The sequence below is a fragment of the Ictalurus furcatus genome, chromosome 17 (assembly GCF_023375685.1).
Source record: "Ictalurus furcatus strain D&B chromosome 17, Billie_1.0, whole genome shotgun sequence".
NCBI classification, from domain to species: Eukaryota; Metazoa; Chordata; class Actinopteri; order Siluriformes; family Ictaluridae; genus Ictalurus; species Ictalurus furcatus.
This window is the reverse complement of record NC_071271.1, coordinates 9,982,575-10,006,263: the sequence shown is the minus strand read 5'-3', so window position 1 is coordinate 10,006,263 and position 23,689 is coordinate 9,982,575. Positions and strand designations below refer to the sequence as shown.

Genomic DNA, 23,689 nt, shown 5'->3' with positions numbered 1-23,689 from the left:
ACTTGCACCTTGTGTGCCAGAGAAACAAAACTCCTGTTTAATAAAAGATCACACCATCTTTACTGACTGCAAATAAATGCAAGATTATTCCGACTGAATGCTGCAGAGCATTGTGTTAGTAATGCAGCTAACCCAATATGTAAACGTAAAATAAAAAGAAAGAAAAAGAAAAAAAAGAGAAAAAAAAAAAACACTGACTCTTTCTTTCTGACTCCTTACTGAGCCACTTTCTGCTATTTTTTTTCCCCTTCCAGGGCTTTTTTTCTTCTTTTTTCCATTGAAACTACATGGAAACACTCAAGGAAACCTCATGGGACCATGCAATATAAGTCAGGCATTATCTTGCACAGCATAAGCCAACTAGTTCAAGGTAAGTGAAAGTGGGGTGTAGCTGGTCACAAAAGCTGCTGGCAGTGAAGTGCAGGAGTACTCAGAGACTTACCAAAGGAAAATGGAAGTGCAGCAGGCTGGGTTAAAGGTTAAAAAAAAAAAACAATCCAGGAAAATAAATAATAGATGATTTGAAAAACTATGAAGATATAATAAGCAGATTCACAGCAATGTAAAAAATAAGCAAACTCAAAAGATTAGCACGAGCCATGTGCATACAGCATTGTCACTAATGCAATGAAGTGACTAGTTCATCTGATAGTTTTACATTAATCTTATGTGGGTGCACACTAGCTCAGTCAATCAAACACTGAGAAGACTGTGGTCACAGATAAAGAAGAAGCCATAAGCTTTTTTTTTTTTTTAATTGAGTTAATGTGGGGCAATAAGCTCTAGGATTTCATATGCCACTGGGAAAACATGCTTGTACATACAGGTGCAGTCTCATTTGAACTTCTGAATAGACTAATAACTGTGGGCCCTTCAGAGCGCTTCTCACAATGCGGAAGAGAAAATTGTGAATCCCCCTGGGGCTTTGAGGTGAGGTGAACATCTTTATTTCATTGATTACTCCACACTGCCTTGTTCTGTACACATATCTGATGATCATTCAGAACAAATCTTAAAAAAAGAAGAACGTCCCAGGTCTTTCATTGGTTTATCTGAAAAGGTAGTGTAAAGAGTTAGCCAAGAAATTGTCAAGTTATGGATATGGATCCTCTGCTATATCTATTCTCTGTGTGCCAAACTGGATAAATAGAAAAATCAATGAGCTGCCAATGAAAGGGAATTCAGAGGAAATCCACATGGACATGGGGAGAACATGTGAAACGCGACCTCAGGAAAAAAACGGGGACCCTGGAGTTGTGAGACGACAGCACTACTCACATCCCATATACAGATGTTATTAGGGGACAAGTCCAGAATGAGCGATGGCCTCTATTGTTTTCGTTAGTTTTCCTCTTATTATTCTTCTTCTTCTGCCATGGATGTCTATGGCAGCCCATAGAACCGTATGGTAAAAAGTTGTGAAATTTTGCAGACCAATAGAGGACACTCTGAACTGTTATAACAGCCAGTTTGAGGTCTCTATCTCAAAAGCTCTAGCACCAACAACAGGTCAAATTTTCACTCACGTTTATGCTAATAACCTTTGAACCGTAAGGGCTATAAACAAAATTCCTTTTTGCTCTGAATCCTTGGCTCATGCTGAGTTGAGTGCATTCCATGGTTTCAATTTCTGCCGAACTAGATTTCCCACCATTTTGAATATTCTGAAAAACATACTTTTTCAAACTCCTCTTATACCGTTTGTCCGATTTTGATCAAATCCGAATCACATCATCTACAGACCATGCTGGCAAAAAGTTATGGAATTCTCGTTGATTAGTCCAACTGTTTTTGAATAACACACAAACTAATTAGATGGCGAGCACGCCAAAATGGACATGAGGGTATAGCTCCATAACACTTTAGCATATTCATACCAAACTTATTTGTCATAGACATCATGACTTGAGTGCCTACTCAGTTTTGGAACAGCGTCACCTAGTGGTCACGAGATATGAAAAAAGGACATTTTGGCTTAGAACTTCTGAACAATTTAATTTAGAAATGCCGTATTTTACGAATGACTTAGCGTATTGTTAAGAAACTCGGTATGCGTCTTTGGGACGATGCTCTGGAGGGACTCAAAAAGTTTCAGGACAGTGCCACCTTGTGGTCAAACATTATAATGCTTTTGTAAAAATGTTAATAGCTATTGACTCCTTTTGCCTACTGTCATGAGACTGGTCTTGACAGATTCCGTGGTTCATGCAGAGAACAATGATACCAATTATGTCATGGTGGAGCAAACTTCTTGTCTGTTATTTTTAAATGTTTTGAAAACCTGCTTTTTTGAACTCCTCCTAGACTGTTTGTCTGATTTTGACGAACACTGGCCTGCATCATCTAGGTGCACTCATAATAAAAACTTATTCACAGAATTTTGATAAACCATACCATTTTTGAATGGCACTTCAATGAATTTGAAGAACACGCAAAATTGAATTTGAGGCTGTATCTCTGCAACGCTTTGAGGGATTGTGACAAAACTTGGTATGTGTCATCAACATTAGGCCCTGAGGTTACCTGCAGAGTTTCGGCACACTGCTCCTACTGGTCAGGAGATAGCAAAAACGGTCTTTTTGGCTTAATAACTCTTGAATGCTTTCCTGCATGATAACCATCATGCCCAGATGCTACCTGAGCAGTTTCAGAACAGCACCACATACTGGCTTGCCCCCAGTATTTCTGCTTGCAGTTATATTTTTTTTGTTGTTGTTGGTCTTCTTCTTCTTCGGGGGGCATGGAGGCTTAGTGGTTAGTATGTTTGCCTCGCACCCTGGGGTTGGTGGTTCAATTCCTGCCTCTACCCTGTGTGCAAAGAGTTTGCATGTTCTCCCATGCTTCAGGGTTTCCTCTGGATACTCCTGTTTCCTCCCCAGTCCAAAGACATGCTTTATAGGCTGATTGACATCTTTACATTGCCCATAGTGTGTAAGTGTGTGTACGATTGTGCTCTACGATGGGTTGGCACCCTGTCCAGGGTGTCCCCAACTGGATAAACGGTGCAGAAAATGGATGAATGGATTATTATTATATTTAAACTTGGTATTTACTCCTGGTACTTAAATATATTCTTGTCACCTGTATTTTACATACACTGTGTACTTTCATGCATCAGATTTCATTTCTCTCATGCAATATAGAGGTATGTTAGAGAGCTAGATAGAGTGTGGGAAGTCAGCCAACTGTCGCCATGATAACCATTAGAATGGCAGATATTATTTCTGTACCTGTCACTCTTTTTTTTTCTCTAAAATAATTTAATGCCAGTATTGCTCTGGCCAATATGAAAATATTCTCTTTGTATTCAGCACACATTACATTTACACTATTTTTTTTTTTCACTTTCATATGCTACGGATACAAATGTTATGGATCATATTATTGCAAGATAATTCAAGGTGGAAATAGACTATGCTTGTGAAAGTTGATGTGTGTTTGACAGCGTGCCCACAATAAGCACACACAGCTCACAATGTGTTTGAAATGAAAGTGAAATTGAGTAAGGTTGTAGCTCATAACGCCAATTGTGCCTGGGACTGCATACTACATGCATGAGGTGATAACTGTAGTTCAAAAAGCCACTGCCAAGCGAGGGAAATTGTCAACTACAGAGGCGTCAAAAAGCTCGGTGTAATGAAGGGTCAGCGGAGTGAGGATCCATTTGTAGCTTTATTACACACAATGCTAATTTACACTTGGTTTGGAGGCTAATAAAATCACAAATGGGGGGTGGACAAAATGCAAAATGTCCACCACTAATTATTCAAATTTTAGCACATTGAATAGAATATGTATTCAGCCATACCTCTCAAATTCTCCACTTTATTTCACACCAACTTCCCACATTTTCTCCCGATCCTCCCTCAGATGCATATTGTATGTACACTACTATGTATTTCCAAATGTTTGTGGGCATGTGACAATCACACTCATATGTGCATTTTGAAAATCCCAATACACATTTAGTCCCACTTTTGCTGTTATAATCACTTCCCCTCTTCTGGGAAGGCTTTCCACTAGATATTGGAGTGTAAGATCTGTCCATTCAGCCACAAGAGCTTAAGAGAGATTTGGTGAGGAATTTTGGGGTGCAGTCAGTGTTCTAGTTCCCAAAGGTGTTTAATTGGGTTGAGGTCAGGGCTCTGTGCAGGCTACTTGAGTTCTTCAACGCCAACGTTGACAACCCATGTCTTCATGGACCTCACTTTGTGCACAGTGGCATTGTCATGCTGGAACATGTTTGGGCCCATTAGCTCCAGTGAAGGGAAACTTTAATGCTACAGCATACAAAGACACCCTGTACAATTGTGTTCTTCCAATGTTGTGGCAACAGATTGTGTAAGGCCCACATGTGGCTGAGATGGGTGTAAGGCCCACATATGGATCAGGTGTCCACAAAAAAAGGTGAACCCACTTGGTATGATGCATGGGATGATATTCTGACTATAGATAGTGACTTTAGATTCTTCTTCTTCTCTTTTTTTGGCTGAAAGTGGTGAATTAATATTTGTCTCTTGCCCAGATTTATTTTCACAAATTCTAACAAATCTGTCTCTTTGAAAAACCACACTGATTGTTTGCTCGTCTTATTAAAACATACTGTGATAATAATTCTGCACTACAGAGCTGTGAGGCTTAGCTGGAATGCTGAGTGCTAATCTGCTTTGAACACACCTCCACAAAACGATAGTGGCACTGAGACAACAAAGAGCACATTGGAATGTGGATGTTTATGCCTCACTTTTATCAAAAATGGCTCAATCGCATACGAAAGTGATTGTCCACTATTCTTTGTCATGAACGTTGAACTACCACACCCTTATCCATTTGCATGGAAGAGAGCAGAAAACATGTGATGTGAACATCCCAGAGGTCTGCAACAGATCTCTTGTGTGTAGAAAAGGGGAGGTCAGGAAAGCCACTGGTAACAGCTGTTTGCATCTAATTATGAGTATACAGATGAGGAGGATGCACCTGTTTATTGTTCACGTGCAGGCAGCTGAGCAACAGAGGGCATGGCATGAGAGTGCCATCAACATCCTCACCAAACCCCTTTACCTGCTGTGCTGCTAAGCCTAAGGGAGGTAGCTTCACCTCTCTAAAACAGTCCCATTGTTACAAAGCAATAGCAAGGCACATCTGGCAACAGGAGTTCAGTGTAAAAGTAATGCCACATTCTTAGTGTTCTTGGTAACTTAGTCGCAATCAAACCGCTGCTTATGTTGTGTCACAGGGAAGCATAACACACTGGGAGGAAAGCTCTATATACCCTCTTTTGCATACATGAGCTCACAGTTGCCCAAAATTGGCTATTGTCTCTATGCGCAAGGCCAGATTTGCTGTCTTGGCTCCCGGGCACAGATGGCTGTAGCATCACTGGATTCTAACTTGTGATCTCCTGATGATAGGGTGAGCACTTTTCTGTTGTGCCTTGTTTATTTATCTATCCCTTCTTACAAAGAACACTAAGTTCTCCACTTTCAGGGAGAGACAAAAAATCATATACTCTCAAGAAAGTAGCATTAATAATTCAAGATAAGTGCCTTATAAAAATCCAAGCATTCTGGAATATATCCAAGCTGGTGAAATAACCTCTATATTGCACTGTACCTGGAATATTCTCTTTGCTTTCACACTTTCATAATGCTCCTGATCCCATGCTGTACCTCTGCATTAAGGTAGTATAGCACTCTAGTGTCTGTTTGTCTCTGTGCTAGAGCAGTTTGCACACAAATGTATTCCAATAAACTATAAAGCCTCTAATTACCAATCCTCATCTTCTTATAGCTTCTATGCACTTGCATAAGCGTAGTATTTCAGAGCCATATTTGTTATCCATCAGTAAGGTCTGAGGTGTCCGCCCGTGAAAACCCTTTCATCTTTGTCTGAGTTTTCATAACCAGCATCACCTTCACTGGCCTCTCTGTGTCATCAGGGGCTGTTGCAAATCCATGCAGGCTAAGTAGTAATCACTGGTTCAGACCTTCTTCTCATGCAACTCAAACATTTTTATTGGAGTGGATACTTGCTCAGGAAGAAGTAATGAGAAAAATGAGAGCTTGCATGGGGAATAGAAGTGAATGAAGGCTCCTGCTGGTCTAGTGCTGTCCATTACGATCTGATCTCACTGGCTCCATTCCAGTGCACCCTCATGCCAGACAGGCAGCTTCAAACTGTTCTTAAAGAGTAACGTGTATGGAAGGCATTAGCATCCCAGCAGTGCTAATCCGTGCCCCCCTGTCAACAGCTATTGGCCGTATTTAATAATTCAATTTGTCCAGGTGGAAGTGGACAAATCCAAAATCAATATTTAATCATAGACTACCTTGGCCACTGAACTAAATCAGAATAGCGATAATCCCAAATTCATTGGTATTCATTTGCCAGTGAAAGAACCTGAAACAAAATACTGTTTGTCCCATTGTTTCATTTCCATGCATTACTAAAAGACACTGTGGCAAGGAAACTCCAGCACTATAGAGGGTGAATCATTCAAAAATCTTTTTGAATCTGCAGCGAATGGCATTTGGAATACAGGCAATTTTTATATTGATGTGTTCTCATGTGAAGAGTCTGCAGGAGTCTGGGGTTTTGAGGCCCTCCAGGTCTCGAGATGGTTTTTTGCTCTCATGAGGTTCCCTCATTCTCCAACCCTAACCCTCTTTTCCCCACTTCTCATTGCTAAAGGTCAAACTTGAACAGAGTCCTGCTTTTTCACTTTTCTGACTGGTTCCCCATGCTCCTCACAACTACCCTCTGCCCATCAGTACTACAAACACAATTAACATTTAGAATATTTATGAGAAAAAAGAAAACTAAATAATTGTCAAAACTTTAAAAAAAAAAAAAAAAGAAAAGAGAAAAAGAAAAGCAATGTACAGTGGTGCTTGAAAGTTTCTGAACCCTTTAGAATTTTCTACATATCTGCATAAATATGAGCTAAAACATCATCAGATTTTCACACAAGTCCTAAAAGTAGACAAAGCGAACCCAATTAAACAAATAAGACAACTATATCATACTTGGTCATTTATTTATTGAGGAAAATGATCCAATATTACATATCTGTGAGTGGCAAACTGTGAAGCTATAGGATTAGCAGTTAATTCGAAGGTGTAATTAGAATCAGGTGTTTTCAGTCAATGGAGTGACAATAAGTTGTGATTGAGCACCGTGTTTTATTTAAAGAAAATAGATCTATCAAAGTCTGATCTTCACAATAAGTCTGTGGATGTGCATCATGGCACGAACAAAAGAGATGTCTGAGGACCTCAGAAAAAGAGCTGTCGATGCTCATCAGGCTGGAAAATGTTACAAAAACATCTCTAAAGAGTTTGGACTTCACCAATCTACACTCAGACAGATTGTGTACAAATGGAGGAAATTCAAGTCCATTAGTACCCTCCCTAGGAGTGGAGACCAATAAAGATCACTCCAAGAGCAAAATAGTCCATGAGGTCACAAAGGAACCCACAAGCCTAAACACACATGTTGTTCTACCAAAGAATGGTTCAAGAAGAATAAAGTTAATGTTTTGGAATGGCCAAGTCAAAATTCTGATCTTACTCCAATAGAAATGATGTGGAAGATCCTGAAGCAAGCAGTGCATGTGAGCAAGCCCACCAACATCTCAGAGTTTAAGCTGTTCTGTACTGAGGAACAGGCTAAAATTCCTCCACGCTGATGTGCAGGACTGATCAACAGTTACCGGAAGTGTTAGTTGCAGTATTGCAGCACAAGGGGGTCACACCTGATACTGAAATCAATGGTTCACATACTTCTTACACTCACAGACATGTAATATTTGATCATTTTCCTCAATACACAAATGACCAAATATAATATTTTTGTCTCATTTGCTTAATTGTCATTTGTCTACTTTTTAAAAAACTCTAAAGGGTTCACGAACTTTCAAGCACCACTGTAATGTATGGCTGACTGAATTGCTGACATCCAAAGAAACCTTAATAATTACTCATATACAGAGTTTAGCTTATGTGGGTGTTGTAAGGTGATTTTCTGGGCAGCCCATTCAGATTGTTAAAATAATCTCCATGTAATTTACGTCTCCAAGTTGCCAGATATTTATTAAGGAGTTATTTACCAGGTCCATAGGGCAGGCCAACAATATATCATATATTAGTCATTCAACATATGTTAATCACGATTAATTACTCATTCAGTTTAATTCAATTTTAAATTCAGTTAAGATACTATTTACATCTGACCAACATTGCTTTGTTTGCCTTTCTATATGTTGTGCAATCATGAGGCAGCGTGCTCAGCATTCTATTTAGCTCCATAGAGTTATTACACATAGTGGTCAAAAATGGGAACTACAACAAGTGCTAAAAGAGGCCCACTGGGGCAGGAATCACTCTCCATGTTCACTCAATGCCTGTTTTGTTCATGAGTGGAGGACGGATAACAGACAGGACATTTAATTATATTGTCTCTTCTGTTTTCATCTCACACACTATGAAAATGGTGATGGGAACCACACCTGCTGAATTTCTTTTTTGTTTTTATATCCATTTGATCACAAGTTATCAAAATGAACCATCTTTGTAGTCCATATTTTCAGAACTTTTGCTGATTAAAAAGAATGAGATTAGCTAGTTTAATTTACACCGTTATCTAGCTAGCTACTTAATTAGCTAGGTTGTTAATGTGTCTTTGAAGTGCAATTATCAGCAACAAGAAATCATCATAATTACCCCAATTGCTTAGAAAATTATAACGTCCAATTTCAATAAACCCTGTAAGAATAAACCCTGTAAGACTTTCAGAATAAATCGGAAAGACTGAGGAGCTAAATTTCTTTAGAAATGAAGCAAATTAATCAGTGAAGTGGCAGTGTAATGTCAGAGATGTTCATCTTTGTTAAGGCTATTAGTGTGTGCTGGGGCATTGGCTTTTAGCTTTTAGACAAGACTTTTCAGACAAGTTCTTTCTGTTCTCTCAAGTCTTGTTAACTCTGAATTGCCTGTTAGGGGGTTACTCAAAAAATTCACTAGGTAGTAGCCTACAGCCTCTTGACATAATTCTGTTTGAGGCTAAATCATTAATTAATGTTTTGCCTTTCCAAAATCTATGGCCATGAGCTGCTTCTTGACCACCACCTTTAATGAAAAAAAAGTAGAAGGATAGAAAATACAGATTGAAGAAGCAGATCTAGGTGAAATTTTTAACAACAAACTCTCACACCGTGGAGCTGGAGTTAATATTGTTCCTTTTTCGAGCCGATACTGTGCAAGAAAAATGAGCTTAAGTCCAAGGTCAGAATATGCATAACTACTGGGCCCTCCACTAATATATATATAACTTGGTAAATATGAGCAAAGAAGGCTGTGAATAATTGTCTTTATTGTTTAACCTTTTGATCTTTTGTTAAAAAAATTCACAAAAAATACTCTGCTCTCACTGATATCAAACAATTGCAAACACAACACAGGTTTATCCAAAAATATATATCTTTGGTAAATATAGGTGTGCAATAATTATTGGCACCCCTATGAATTCATATGAGAAAAATAAATTTTAAGTGTATTCCAATTCACATTTTTAAAAAATTTTTTAGTACACCTGGGTGACAAGGAACAGGAAATTGTTCAACCATTACTTCCTGTTTCACAAAAAGTCTCCAAAACTACAATCCGAAGTCATCTACATCACCACAAGTTGTTTGGAAGGGTTTCAAGAGAAAAGCCTACTGGAACTTCAAATGGGATCGGTTCTATGGTCAGATGAAACCAAAATAGAGCTTTTTGCCAATAAACACCAGAGGTGGTTTTGCCGCACACAGAGAGGTAGCCATATGGAAGAGTACCTCATGCCCACGGTTAAATATGGTGGTGGCTCTTTAATGTTTTGGGGCTGTTTTTCTGCTAGAAGACCTGGACATTTTGTCAGGATACATGGCATCATGGACTATCCAATATCAACAGATATAAGACACACCTCTGTTTTAGGCAAAAGCCTGTAGTCACAAATGAAAACCTGACTGCCTCTGACAGAAAGATTAAAATGGGCAGTGACTGGATCTTCCAGCAGGACAATGATCCAAAACATACATCAAAATCAACACAAAAATGGTTTACTGATCACAAACTCAAGGTCCTGCCATGGCCATCCCAGTCCCCTGAGTTGAAACCCATAGAAAGTCATGGACTTCAAAATTTGAAGGATCTGGAAATTTGAAGCATCTGGAAATTTGAAGGATCTGGAGAGATTCTGAATGGAGGAATGGTCTCAGATCCCTTGTCATGTATTCTCCAACCTCATCAGACATTATAGGAGAAGACTATATATGTTTAGCATTTTCCAACTGTAGTGTTTTTTCAAATTGTAGTGCTATAAAGCTTAGTGGTGGTGACGTTGAAGTCATGCGACCGTGGTGTAGTTTGTTTATAGCCTAACTTTAGCTTTTTACTTTTGGCGATTGTATTTAGGCTTCAAAATTCATAAAAGTTGTGTTAATCTGTGAAGATTATCTTGATGAACAAAACATGTAAGAATCATAAACTTTTGTTGGACACAGAGCTTATTTTCTGCAATAATCCAAAAGCCAATGGAAAAATCATACTACGTCAATAAAATCTTTCTGACATGACTTGAACGCACCATAAGACACACCTCTGTTTTAGGCAAAAGCCTGTAGTCACACCTGAGGACTGAATACAGCTTTTAGTTTTAAATATTCACTACAGATTCTGAATACAACTGCAAATGCACATGTAAGATTACAACTTGCACTTTAATAGCAGGGTGTAAAGAAATTACAAGACCATGCATTTATCACAGGAAAAGGTCAGACATATTGAATTTTATTAAAACGCCACATGAGTAACGCAAATAGATTAATGTGAGATAATACTCACATACAACAGCGCTGGAGGTTACTGAAGAGCTGCCATATTGTTGCTTTGGTGTAATACATTAGACACTATCAAAACTCATTCACACCAGAGAATCACATATATCATCAAAACTCATTGTGGACAATCTGGAATCAGCTTTTGTTTTACTTGAAACAATAAGAACGCATACACTGTAGAGAATGGCTCCTGCGTCCTGAATCACAGAGAAGCACACAGACAAATGGGATTTCATTTTCTGTGCCCAGAGCACTTAGCCCTGATAGACACATAGCAAATGTTCTGTCCTAATAAGGACACACATGCTGGTCAATAATGAGAACATTCAAATACATGTGAACAACTAAATGTGTTTTTTTTTTTTTTTTTTTTTTTTTTTCCCAGAGCCAGATGGGACTGAATAGTGCTTATTATGTGGATTATGTGGAAAGGATCTGATGGCTCTCTGATGAAATCCAGGTAATGAGCTGATGATTTCTATAGTCAGTGTAAGCCATATTTTCATATTATCCCCTATCTGGAAACATGTCTGTCAATGGGGAAGTATGTACCATATGCTTCTTAAATATGCTGCGTACTAACCTATGCTTCATATAAAATAAATCTTGGTTAAATAAATCTAAATGGTTATAGTTGCAAAATAAAATTTCCATTCAATACTTTATAAATGTCTTTCCATAGTCACCAGCTAACTCAGTCCTTCCTCCTTCACATATCCAATTACATCCCCTCCCATTACTGCCTCTTTGAAGGCTAAGACAAATTCTGCCAGCCCTAAAAACAAATGCATCTCGATAAATATTCATGATAGCCCGTTATAGCTGATGTAAACATTGTAAACTTGTATCAGCCCTTTGATGCGTGACCTGAGCAGTCATTTGTAGGACGCGGCAATGAATATTTATTCCCAATGTCCGATTTCTGAGGTAAGCTGAAGTTGATCATGAATAATGAGGACATTAAGGAATGATGCTTAGTCAGTGGACCAGATAAACGTGCCTGATTATTTATCAACTGGGTAATGTATTCTAGTGAAGCTTGAACATCTCAGCTTTTGAAAGCAAGGCCAGGCAAAACATCAGCACAAGTCAGGAAATGAATATATAATTCAGAGGAATTCAGTGTGTACGCTGTGTATACTGACAACTCACAAATGTACAGTAATGCCGAAACATGTTCTGTACAGAAATGGAATTCAACATATCCTACATATAAATCCATTTTAGCTGAAGTTAAGCATTAAACAAATGGGAACATTTCCAAGAGAGACAGAACAGATAGGACTGATACTCAATGCGAATAATCTGGTAATGATGACAGCTAAGAGTTTATACATATACATACATATAACTGTAAGTGTCAACTAAGAGATTATAATGTTTGTACAATATCCTCAGGATCCTTAGCACAGCATATGGTTACAATATTGGCAATGACATGAGTGAATGTTCAGTAATACATAATGGGCTACAGCACAATTCAATATATAGAGGAGAACAAGCCAGTACTCACCTCTTTCTCTCCACAGATATTGCTGATGATGGAGTTGGAAGCCGGGCTGGCGGATGGGCCCAGGACTGCCACCACCCCCTTAGACATGATCTGGCACACTGTCAGGAAGCAGGAGAAAGACCAGATTCACTCACTTCAGCATTACAACATTTCTGTCCGAGGGAAAGAAATGTAATTGACCAATTCAGGCAAAACTCATCCACTGGAACATGTTCGAAATAGTACCTAATAACATCACCCAATTTTTATTAGTCTGGCTTATTCTCTGAATTGCACACACTCTCTCCTACATGTATTCTACATATGGAGACGCATTGTACAGTTCTGTTGCAGAATTAACTCGGTGGGGGGGGGAATCTAAAGATTTAGTTGTGAGAAAACAGAATACAAGAGTTGGATGTTATCTAATCTTCCTTAGCAATGAAACTAAATTTCAAGTAAGGATATAATTCCTCTATTTTAATTAGTATTGTATGGAAAGTGTTGTCATGTGTGTTTACTTGTAGTGAAGGAAGTGAGCGAGAGAGAGAGAGAGAGAGAGAGAAGGGGGGACTAAAAGAATGCATGAGCAGAGAATTTACACAGCCTAAGATAGGAAATTAGAGAAGCAATGAATCAAGTGATTAATAAATAATCCCTTACTGACCAACGAAAGAGCCTTCCTGCCTACCTGCCCTTCTTCTACTGGTGTAACAGGATTTCACGCCAAGTACCACGGCTAAACCAGCCAAATCAGAGAGGTGACATTCTTATCTTGGCCTACATGACTGCTTGGTTGCTGAAACAGCCTCTATAGCAGCTCTACAGTGTCAACCCAACCAATCATAATGATCTGTAATTTGACTTAAATGGGCTACAGTCCACTGTGTTTCATATTTGCTAAATTATTACTGGCACCTAAGTGGATAAAACCAGCAAAGTGCGAGTGTCCATGTGTGTATTCTGGCAGCTGTAGAGTTCAGTTCAGTAAAGCAGTAAATGCTATCTCAAAAATTTACAATGAACAGATTTATCCAATTGCACATGTTATAGCCTGTCACACGGGGGAGATAGCAGAACAAGGGGTTGGTTTGTTAGTGACACGTGGTAGTGGGTTTCGGTTTTGTGTGAAATTACTCACCAATGACTTAAATTACAGAATTTGTACTTCTCACATAACAATACATATATGTTGTTAGCAAGTTCTGTACCTTTTCTCTGAAACCCTTACAGTCCTAAGATCCAGTTATACTAGCAAAGTAGTGCAGGTGTAAATTTAAGTGGTTCAATTATAACCCCATTCAAACTACCCTGAAAAATTACATGTACATCAAGAAAAATTAAAAGAAACCATTATACTGTACATTCATTACACCATGTGATATATCTTCGATGGTAGTCTGAAAAATCTCCAGTAATTACAAATACATATTAGTTGTCTAGTATGCACATGAAGAGAGATGCATACAGAACAATTTAAACCCATTTAAACAAGTATTGAAATTGATTGACGATACAGAGCTTATAAATCCCTTTTTGTTTTATTTACTTTTTGCCATCTCTTTTTTTTTTTGTTGTTTTGCTATGATTACTATGGTTACTATGGTTACTATGCTTTAGCCATAATTATATGACTTAAAAAAAAGGTAACATCTTTATGATCTCTGCAATAATTATAATTCATCCTTACAAGTGTGGAAATTAGTGTGTGCACATCTCAAGGGAGGATGATTCCCACTGGTTTTCTTAAATGGACACGCAGAAACAACACACTTGTATTCAGTATGGATGTAATAAAGTCAGAGTTGCATGCATTTAGAGAAAACCAGCATTTAACAATTGTGCTGGATCTGCTCTACAAAAGGTTGGGGGGTCAGGTTTTCAATGAAAATGGGTGTATTTTGCTAACAGTATTTCTTAAAATGCCAATATATGTATTAAAACTCAGAACTTAAGCCACTTGTTTGCATATATAAACATTACTTAGTTCTCATATTTGATACTGCACATTGCTGAACATGATGATGCAATCATCTCACTTGCAGTAGATTATACTTAGGGAAGTAAATTTCTTAATCAATATGAATACATTGTCGCCATATTTGTGTTACTGACCAGCAGAGCCATATGTAGACCTTCCCCAAACTGTTGTCACAAAGTTGGAAGCGCATAATTGTCTACAATTTTGTATTGTGTTTGTATGCTGTAGCATTACAATTTGCCTTTACTAGAACTAATGGGCCAAAACCTGTTCCAGCATGAGAGTGCGTCTGTACACAAACAGAGATCTGTCAAGACATGGTTTGCCGAGGTTGGAGTGGAAGAACTGGAGTGTCCTGCACAGAGCCCTGACCTCAACACCACTGAACACATTTGGGATGAACTGGATCGCTGACTGCACCCCAGGCCTCCTTGTCCAACATCAGTGCCGGACCTCACTAATGCTCTTGTGGCTGAATTGGCAAATCCTCACAACCACACTGCAAAATCTAATGGAAAGCCTTCCAAGAAGAATGGGAGGTTATTATAACAGCAAAGGATGTACTAAGTCTGGAATGAGATGTTCAACAAGCACATATGGATGTGATGCTCAGATGCCCAGAACTTTTGGCCATATAGTGTACTGTATGTAGAATATCTAATTTATTAGATTTTATAGTGTGGAGAAAGATGGGTATGTGCACAATGGGCATGATGTGATTTTCATCCTCAGCTCCCAGCACCTTTAACTCACTACCTGACATGTGTCTGTATACAACAAGGTTTGCACATGGGATTTTTAATCAAAAACTGTGGCTTGCGAATATATACATTAATTTGTTTATACTTTATTTTATTCATCTTAAGTAACCGCTTCATCCAGGTCAGGGTTGCAGTGCATCCAAATCCTGGGATACACTCAAACACTTGTTCATACATACTATAGGGTCAATCCACCCATCAGCATATTTTTGGGAAGTGTGAGGAAACCCAAGTTCAGGATCGACCAGGGACTCAGGAACTACCCACTATGCTTATGTTATCTAGCTCCATAGATTGTATTACCAGACAGCAGATGTATTATTTAAATCTTTTACTCTACAGTTCAGCCACTACATAACTCACCAAGAGTACTCACAATTAGCAAACCCTTCCAGAATTCATTTCTCTCTCTCTTTTTTTAATCTTTACAATCTTGCAGTTTAGGATGTTATACTACAGAGAACCGTGATACTACTATAAATAACTTTTAATGGATGCTTTTTTGGGAGGAACAGCCTTTGTGAACCATTATTTGCAGTCAGACAACAGCACCTGGGCTCCCAAATTATCATTGGTCAGTGCTATATGGTGAATGGCTCTTGCATAAAGCTGAATCCAGCTCAGCTGTTTCTGCTGTGATGAAAGTTGTCGCTCACATTATTTTTTTTAAATATTCAAATGAATAGGCACCAAACATTGGATGGTGAATCTGCCTTCAATGTGCAGCCACTGTGCACTGAGGTACATGCAGAGGTAAGAGCAAGAGAAAGAGAGAGTGACAGTATAGGAGAGAAGGAGTGAAATTGCTTACAAGGCAATGGTATGAAAATTTAATGGAATGACACTCATACAATCCAATAACATGGTTTTCAGTGTATCTCAGGACATCACAGAATTAGACACAAACTTGTCTTAACTTACTCACTTTACTCACTCCCTTATTCACTAGGCTGTCTTACTTGACTCCTATATGTGACTTCTCCACAACCTCTACCTCATTTTTCTGCTCAACTTTGTGTGCTGTAAGCTTTTTAAGGAGTCACACATAAATTTTATATATATATATATATATATATATATATATATATATATATATATATATATATATATATATATATATATATATATATTCAGTGTGGCATACTGTACAATATTTTTTTTTTCTAAATACTGCTTTTGAATATTCTAAAAGGTCAAATGCATCACTTTCTCTCTCTCTCTCTCTCTCTCTCTCTCTCTCTCTCTCTCACACACACACACACACACACACACACACACACACACACTTACCACATTATTTGTCGCACATGTTCATTCATACATTTTCACTATGTAACTTTTTTTTGTTTCTGGGTAGTAAATGTTATTTTCTAATTGTTTATGCCTCAAACGTATAGCAAATGGCTTTTGTGACCAGGACATTGGTATTGGTATCTTTTCATTCACATAAAGTCAGGGAAAAAAAACATATAAATGAAAATAAGCTTGTATTTATACAAAAGTTATACAAAAAATACCAAACAAGATTTTGAAGTACTTGAAGTAAATAGTTATTTTGAGCTTTATGACTATATCGTAAATCACTTTCACAAAGCAGCCCCCAAATATAGTTTCCCATCATGTTCTTCTTATACTGTCCTTGGTAGTGGCATACACGTCCGTTCTATCATGGTGGAAGTGCTTGCCTGGCTCCTCTGAGTATGCTCCCATGTTCTCCTTGAATTTATCAAGATGAGCATCAAGGATATTGACTTTAAGAGACATCCTGTAGCCCATTGTGCCATAGTTTTTCACCAGCGTTTTAAACAGCTCCACATCGTTTTCGGCTTTGTGATTGCCCAGGAAGCCCCGGACCACCAAAACAAAGCTGTTCCAAACCGCTTTCTCCTTCCTAGCGAGCTTCTTGGGGAATTCCTTGCACTCCAGGATCTTCTTTATCCGAGGTCCGATGAAGACAATGGCTTTGACTTTTGCCTCAGACAGCTTAGAAAAGAAGTCTTGAAGGTACTTGAAGGCTGCCGACTTCTTATCTAGAGCTGTGACAAATTGTTTCATAAGGCCCAATTTGATGTGCAGTGGTGGCATTTGAGGTGAATAATATAACCATTTTCTATACTTTTGCCATATAATCAATTAGGAAATAACACTTACTACCTAGGAACAAAACAAATTGTTACATAGTGTTATCAGCCAACATGGCACCAGCATAATGCAAATAATAATGCGGATACTGGTCAAGTTTTTCGGTTAATGTTCACCTTATATTAGAATGGGGAAAATGTGACCTTATGGTCACTATGGCACTGAGTGCTTTATGAATATTTCAGTAACTGCTGAAATATTCTCCTAAGATTTTCACACAGCAGTTTCTAAAGGCAACAAATGCCTTGTTGAACAGAGAGGTCAGAGGACAGAGTCAGAGTCTCCATGGTGACAAGAACGATACGTATGTTTACTCAAATAATCACTCTTTAAAACTGTGGTGAGCAGAAAAGCACCTCAGAAGGCAAGACATGTTGAACCTTGAGGTGTTTTTCCAATCTTCAACTGTCCAGTTTCAATGAGCTTGTGCCCACTGTAGACTCAGATTCCTGTTCTTGGATGACAGAAGTGGAACTCAGTGTGGTCTTCTGCTGTTGTAGCTGCTGAGTTGAGTGCATGTGAGGTATTTGAAGTTACTTAAAACAAACATATTAATGCCTATAATGGTTTGTTACTTTTTTTTAAAAAAATTCTAATTGAGACCGATAGTAAATGTATTCAAATATGGATATTTTCTACTAAATGTAATGTAATTTAATGATTTTTAATGAGCTGCTTTTAAGCAAATTTTCAAGCAAATTTCATAATCAAACGTTAAAGTGACCTTATTGTGATTAAGGTCATTGTGCATGTGCAGTACGAAACCAGCTAGGTATTCGAATCCAGATTAATACAAACTGGAGCATTGTATACGCACAAGCATTTAGGTTATATGCATATTGAACCAGTTCAAATAGCGCATTGCTTGTACATTCTTGTGTGTACTATAGAATCACAGAAAAAAAATTGGAGACACAACTAGTTGAACAGACAGAATACATATAGGCAGGATTTTCTTTTCAGCAAACGTTACTCAACATTGCTGTTGAAAGATTTACAACCCCAATTCTGAAAAAGTTGGGACAGTATGGAAAATGCTAATAAAAATAAAGAGGAGTGATTTGTAAACGTACTTTTACTTGTATTTAAACATTAAAACATATAAAGACAAAGTATTTGATGTTTTACCTAATCAACTGCATAGTTTTTTGAAGGTGAACATTTATTTTGGAATTGATGCATGCAACACATTCCAAAAAAGTTGGGACATGGATGATTTAGGACTAATAGTGATGTGCCAAGTTGAAATAAGAAGGTGATGTGAAACAGGTGAGGCAATCGTCTAATCCTAGTATATAAGGAGCCTCCAAAAAAGGCCTATTGCTTCAAGAGCAAGGATGAGTCAAGGCTCGCCAATCTGCCAACAGATGTGACAGCAAATAATCCAACACTTTGAGAACAACATTCCCCAAAGACAAATCGGTAGGATTTTGGGCATTTAACCTTCTACAGTGCACAATATAATTAAAAGATTCAAGGAATCCCGTCAAATCTCGGTGCAAGGCTGAAAACCACTTCTGAATGTGCGTGATCTCCGATCTCTCAGATGTCACTGTCTTAAAAACTGTCATGAGTCTGTAATGGATATCCTGACATGGGCTCGGGAATGCTTTGGTAAACCTTTGTCAGTCAACACCATTTGCTGCTGCATCCACAGATGCAAGTTAAGGCTTTACTATGCAAAGCAGAAGTCATACATCAACACTGTCCAGTAGCACCGCTGACTTCTCTGGGCTCGGCCTCATCTGAAATGGACAGTAGCACAGTGGAATCGTGTTTTGTGGTCTGACGAGTCAACATTTCATTTATTTATTTATTTTTTTTACAAAACAACCATCGTGTTCTCCAGGCCAAAGAGGAAAAGGACCATCCAAGCTGTTATCAGCATCAAGTCCAAAAGCCAGCGTCTGTCATGGTATAGGGGTGTGTCAGTGCCCATGGGATGGGTAACTTGCACATCTGTGTGGGCATCATTAATGCAGAAAGATATGTACACATTTTGGAGCAACATATGCTGCCATCCAGATCAGGACAACGCCAAACCACATTCTGCCCGGATTTCAAGCGCATGGTTGCATAAGCAGAGAGTGCGGGTGCTAGCATGGCCTGCCTGCAGTCCTGACCTGTCTCCGATTGAAAATGTGTAGCACTTTATGAAGCGCAAAATAGGGCAATGAAGGCTGTTGCCCAGCTGAAGAAATGCATAATGGATGAATGGGGGAAAATTCCGCTTGCTAAACTTAACCAAATGGTATCTTCACTCAGCGGCCAAATACTTAATAAGTGTTATTAAAAGAAAAGGTGATGTTACACAGTGGCAAACAGTCGACTGTCCCAACTTTTTTGGAGTGTGTTGTAGACATCAGATTTGAAATGAGTGTATATTTTCAAAAATAAATTAAATTCACAAAGTAAAACATCAAATATCATGTTAATAATGTGTTTTCAATATAGTACAGGGTGAATTGCAGGGCTCTACGGTAACAATTTCTTTTAGGAGCACTTGTGCTCCTATTTACAAAAATATAGGAGCACATTCAAAAATTGTGGAGTACGGTTGAAATTTAGGTTTTGGGTTTTTTAAAAAATTTTTTTTTAGAGATGGTAACATTAATGTGCCACAATATAACACACAAGTAGGCATGAGAAAACTTGAGCTTGTCAATTATGACAGAATTTAGGAACATAGTGTGAGCCATGACAAATTCATTTACCTTCTGATAAACTAAATGTAATATTTTCAGTTAATTTTACAGACTGTATGCAAAAAACAACAACAACCGTTAACCTGTTCCACCTTGTAAACAAATACAATAAACCTCAATGTTCAGTCTTTGAAGTCTCTGAGCCAATATACTGCTCTGTGTATATTGTGTATATATCTGAATAATCTCATATAGGATGTGATTGGGTGTGTTCATTTATCTGCCAGATGCAAAGTGCTTTAGCTTAATGGTGTTCATTACTGATGCTCCGATCAGGATTTTTACAGCCAATACCGATTTCTTGTCATCTTGATCGACCAAAACCGATCCAGATACCAGTCTTTTTTTGTTTAAGCTTTAATCGGGAGATCTGCCATAAACAGTTAAATGTAAGCTCTCTGCTCATTATCACTGTTAATTGAATTAAAATAATAGCAATGAGAAATACTGTTGGTTAATTGATAAATAAACAAGCATCAAATATTTCTTTTTAAATATCTGTAACAATAAAGAGTCCTAATTAAAAGTAGACTAAGACAAGCATGATCCATATTAATAAAAAAGGCTAATAGCCTTCTAAGGAAATAGCCTACTAAGTTTAATCTCAAACTGATATTAAATGCAACCCATAGGAATTAAACATTATTTAATTTCCCATTTTATTTCTCATAATATCTATTTTTTATATTAAATTATTTATTTATAACTGAGCACATTTTCTGTCTTTACATTTTATTAGTTTTTTTTGTTTGTTTATAAGTTTTAGATTGGTTCTCCAGTACAGTGTTGCCATGTCTGCTGATAATATTGTGTTTTTTGGGGGGATTAAATCAAACATGGAAACTGGAGTTGACTTTTCTGGAGATATCTGGCAACCCTGAGTTTAAATGAAGTGAATGCACTGTCTATTAGAGTTGGTGAAGAGATTGAAGGAAGAGTGGCAGTATACTGTATGTTTACAGACTGAACAGTTGCTACTCTTGATTATGATTGGTGAGGAATTATTTAATAAATAAGTCTGAATTAAACCCACCTTGTAGCGTTATTATTATTATTATTAATTTACTCCGCCCGACGCCGCTGTGTCTACACGAGCAGGTCACAGTCACAGGTTCAGGTCATTTTGCGGGATCAATAAAAGATGCCGGTTTGTGATATCGGCAAGTTGAGAGACACAGATGATGTTCAGTGTTACTCTTCATCATAATGGCTTCTCTGCAGCATTTACACACTTGTTCGGGTGACTGAGGAGATGAAAAGCAGTGTGAAAGTAACTGTTGCTCGGTGTAGATGCATTTTGGACTTCCTGTAGTTTTTATTCCGATTGTATATACAACTCCGAACAGGTCACTCGCACCAGTGCGACTAAATATTTATTCACAGTCACACAAAATACTTTTCAGTCGCAAATGCAAGTGAAATGGTCGCACAGTAGAGCCCTGAATTGAACTTTCAAATGACTCTTTTTTTTTCTGCATTTTCCCTACTGTCCCAACTTTTTCGGAATGGAGTTGTAGTTTGACAGTGAATAATAGGGGATATAGCACCGATAAACACATATCAAATGTTTTAATCATTTCACAGAATGACAGGCTCACTACATTTTAGAGAATAATTTACAAACTAGAGTCCACATTATTAACAGACTCTTCTAAATTCAGTTTTTCATTAAAAAAAAATCTATTGTGTTTTTGAGGTAATTGTGAGGCAGTTTATACTTACACATACAGACAAGTTTAATAGGAACACCTTTACTCTTGCTCATTCATTCATCTATTTTCTGTACTGCTTATCCTACACAGGGTCACAGGGAGCCCGGAGCCTATCCCAGGGGTCCTGGGGCACAAGGCAGGGTACACCATCGCAGGGCACAATCACACACACACTTACACACTATGGAAAATATGGAAATGCCAATCAACCTACAACGCATGTCTTTAGACTTGGGGGAAAAAAACCCCGAGGCACAGGGAGAACATGCAAATGCCACACACACATTGAGCAGAGGTGGGAATTGAACCCCCAACCCTGGAGGTGCGACGCAAACATGCTAATCACTAAGCCACTGTGCCCCCCTCATGCTCATTAATTTAAATCATCCAATCTTATGGCAGCACATGCATAAAATCCTGCAGATCAAGATATTAAGTAAGAAAAATGTGATCTCAGAGACTCAGAGGAGAATGGCCGAGGACACGAATGCTACAGTATGGTATCTCAAATAACCACTCTGTGGTGAGCAGAAAAGCATATCAGAACACATAGCCTCGAGGGGAATGGGTTACAACAGCAGAAGAACACGTCAGGTTCCACTCTTGTCAGCCAAGAACATGAATCTGAGGCTACAGTGGAAACAGGTTGACTGGAAATGGACAGGTGAAGATTGGTAAAATGATGTGATTCTGATTAACCCCAAATAAAGATCAGCTCTTTCTGTAGAATATTCTTGACCTCATCTTGGTTCCATCAGACTGCTGAGGCCATGGTCCATAAAGAGCTTACAAAGCATGTTCAGGATTGCACTGCTGAAAGGTATTAGTCAAGAGAGGAGTACAAAAGAACTTACAAAACATTAGATGTACCATGGAACACTGTGAAGGCCATCAACAAGTGACATTACCAAGAACAGGACATCCCTCCAAAATTAACAAAAGGCCAAGAGGAAATCTTATCAGGGAAGCTGTCAAGAGAACTATGGCCACATTAAAGGAGCTGTAGGAATATTAGGCAATTACTGGTCACTCCCTGCATGTGACAATCTCTTGTATTCTTCACTTGTCTTGGTTAAGGGGTAGATTGCCTAGACAAAAGCTCTTTGGGGAAAAAACACTCAAGCCCAACTTTTTGCACATAATTCTAAATGATATGTACCCAAAGAACACCATACCTAAGGTGCAGCATAGTGGTGGCAGCATCATGCTATAAGGTTGTTTCTCTTCAGTTAGGACTTTGTCTCTAGTAAAGATAGAGGTAATAATTTGACCTGCGAGTTTCATATGTGAACTTTTTTATTTAGTCCTGACGCATACCTCTTACTTACTATGGCAGTGCTATCCTATGCTCAGCAAAATATTGCCAGATGTGGCTTGTCTTTAAAAATAAAATAAAAATTCTCACTGAGGACACATGAGGACATAGAACACAATGAATACCCAAGCAGTGATTTCAGTATTCCATTACTGGGGCCTCAAATGGTTAACAGCATATTTCAATATCCATGCACACCTCTGATTACTTTCTGTCCCCAGCTTATATGAGCACATTATTTACTACACATTCATTTGCCATTACATAGGAGTTATTTTATTAGATTGATCGTGTCACCGACTAATCCTCTTCAAACAGAAAGAGAAGTGCAGGGGAATGAGGCAGAACTGACAAGGCAAACTAATTTGCCATCAAGGGAGTGGATTTAATCATGCATCTATAGGCCAAGCCCTCCCACCGCTACTTACTGGTCTCTCCAGTCTCATATTCACTGTCTCTGAGCAACTCGAAGATGTCCACCTCCAGCTTGCCTGTGGTAGAGCGGTTGCTGGAACGGTTGATGCTTTCTTTTGCCAGTGTGATGGCCAAGCGCTCCCCCCGGCTGCACTCCATTGGATCATCGAGGATTGCAGCTGAGAGGGAGAAAGATGGACAGAAACACAGACAGAGTGTGAAAAATATCACAAGAGCTTTCTATCATTTCAGAGGTTATAACAACATTCAACATGTCGGGTGTACTGG

The 23,689-nt window shown here is 38.4% G+C and overlaps 1 protein-coding gene across 1 annotated transcript in view; it reads right to left on the bottom strand.

Annotated features, from left to right (window-relative positions):
- Window positions 1–23,689, bottom strand: part of LOC128621712 (glutamate receptor ionotropic, kainate 4-like) — a 30,205-nt gene that overhangs the window by 5,556 nt on the left and 960 nt on the right. The window contains exons 1-2 of the mRNA XM_053647668.1: window positions 23,416–23,689; window positions 12,393–12,490 (exon numbers count right to left, since the gene is read on the bottom strand). The exon at window positions 23,416–23,689 is cut by the window's right edge and continues 960 nt beyond it. Coding sequence (XP_053503643.1) covers window positions 12,393–12,490; window positions 23,416–23,560 — 243 coding nt within the window. The 5' untranslated portion in view covers window positions 23,561–23,689. The remainder of the gene's footprint in view (window positions 1–12,392; window positions 12,491–23,415) is intronic.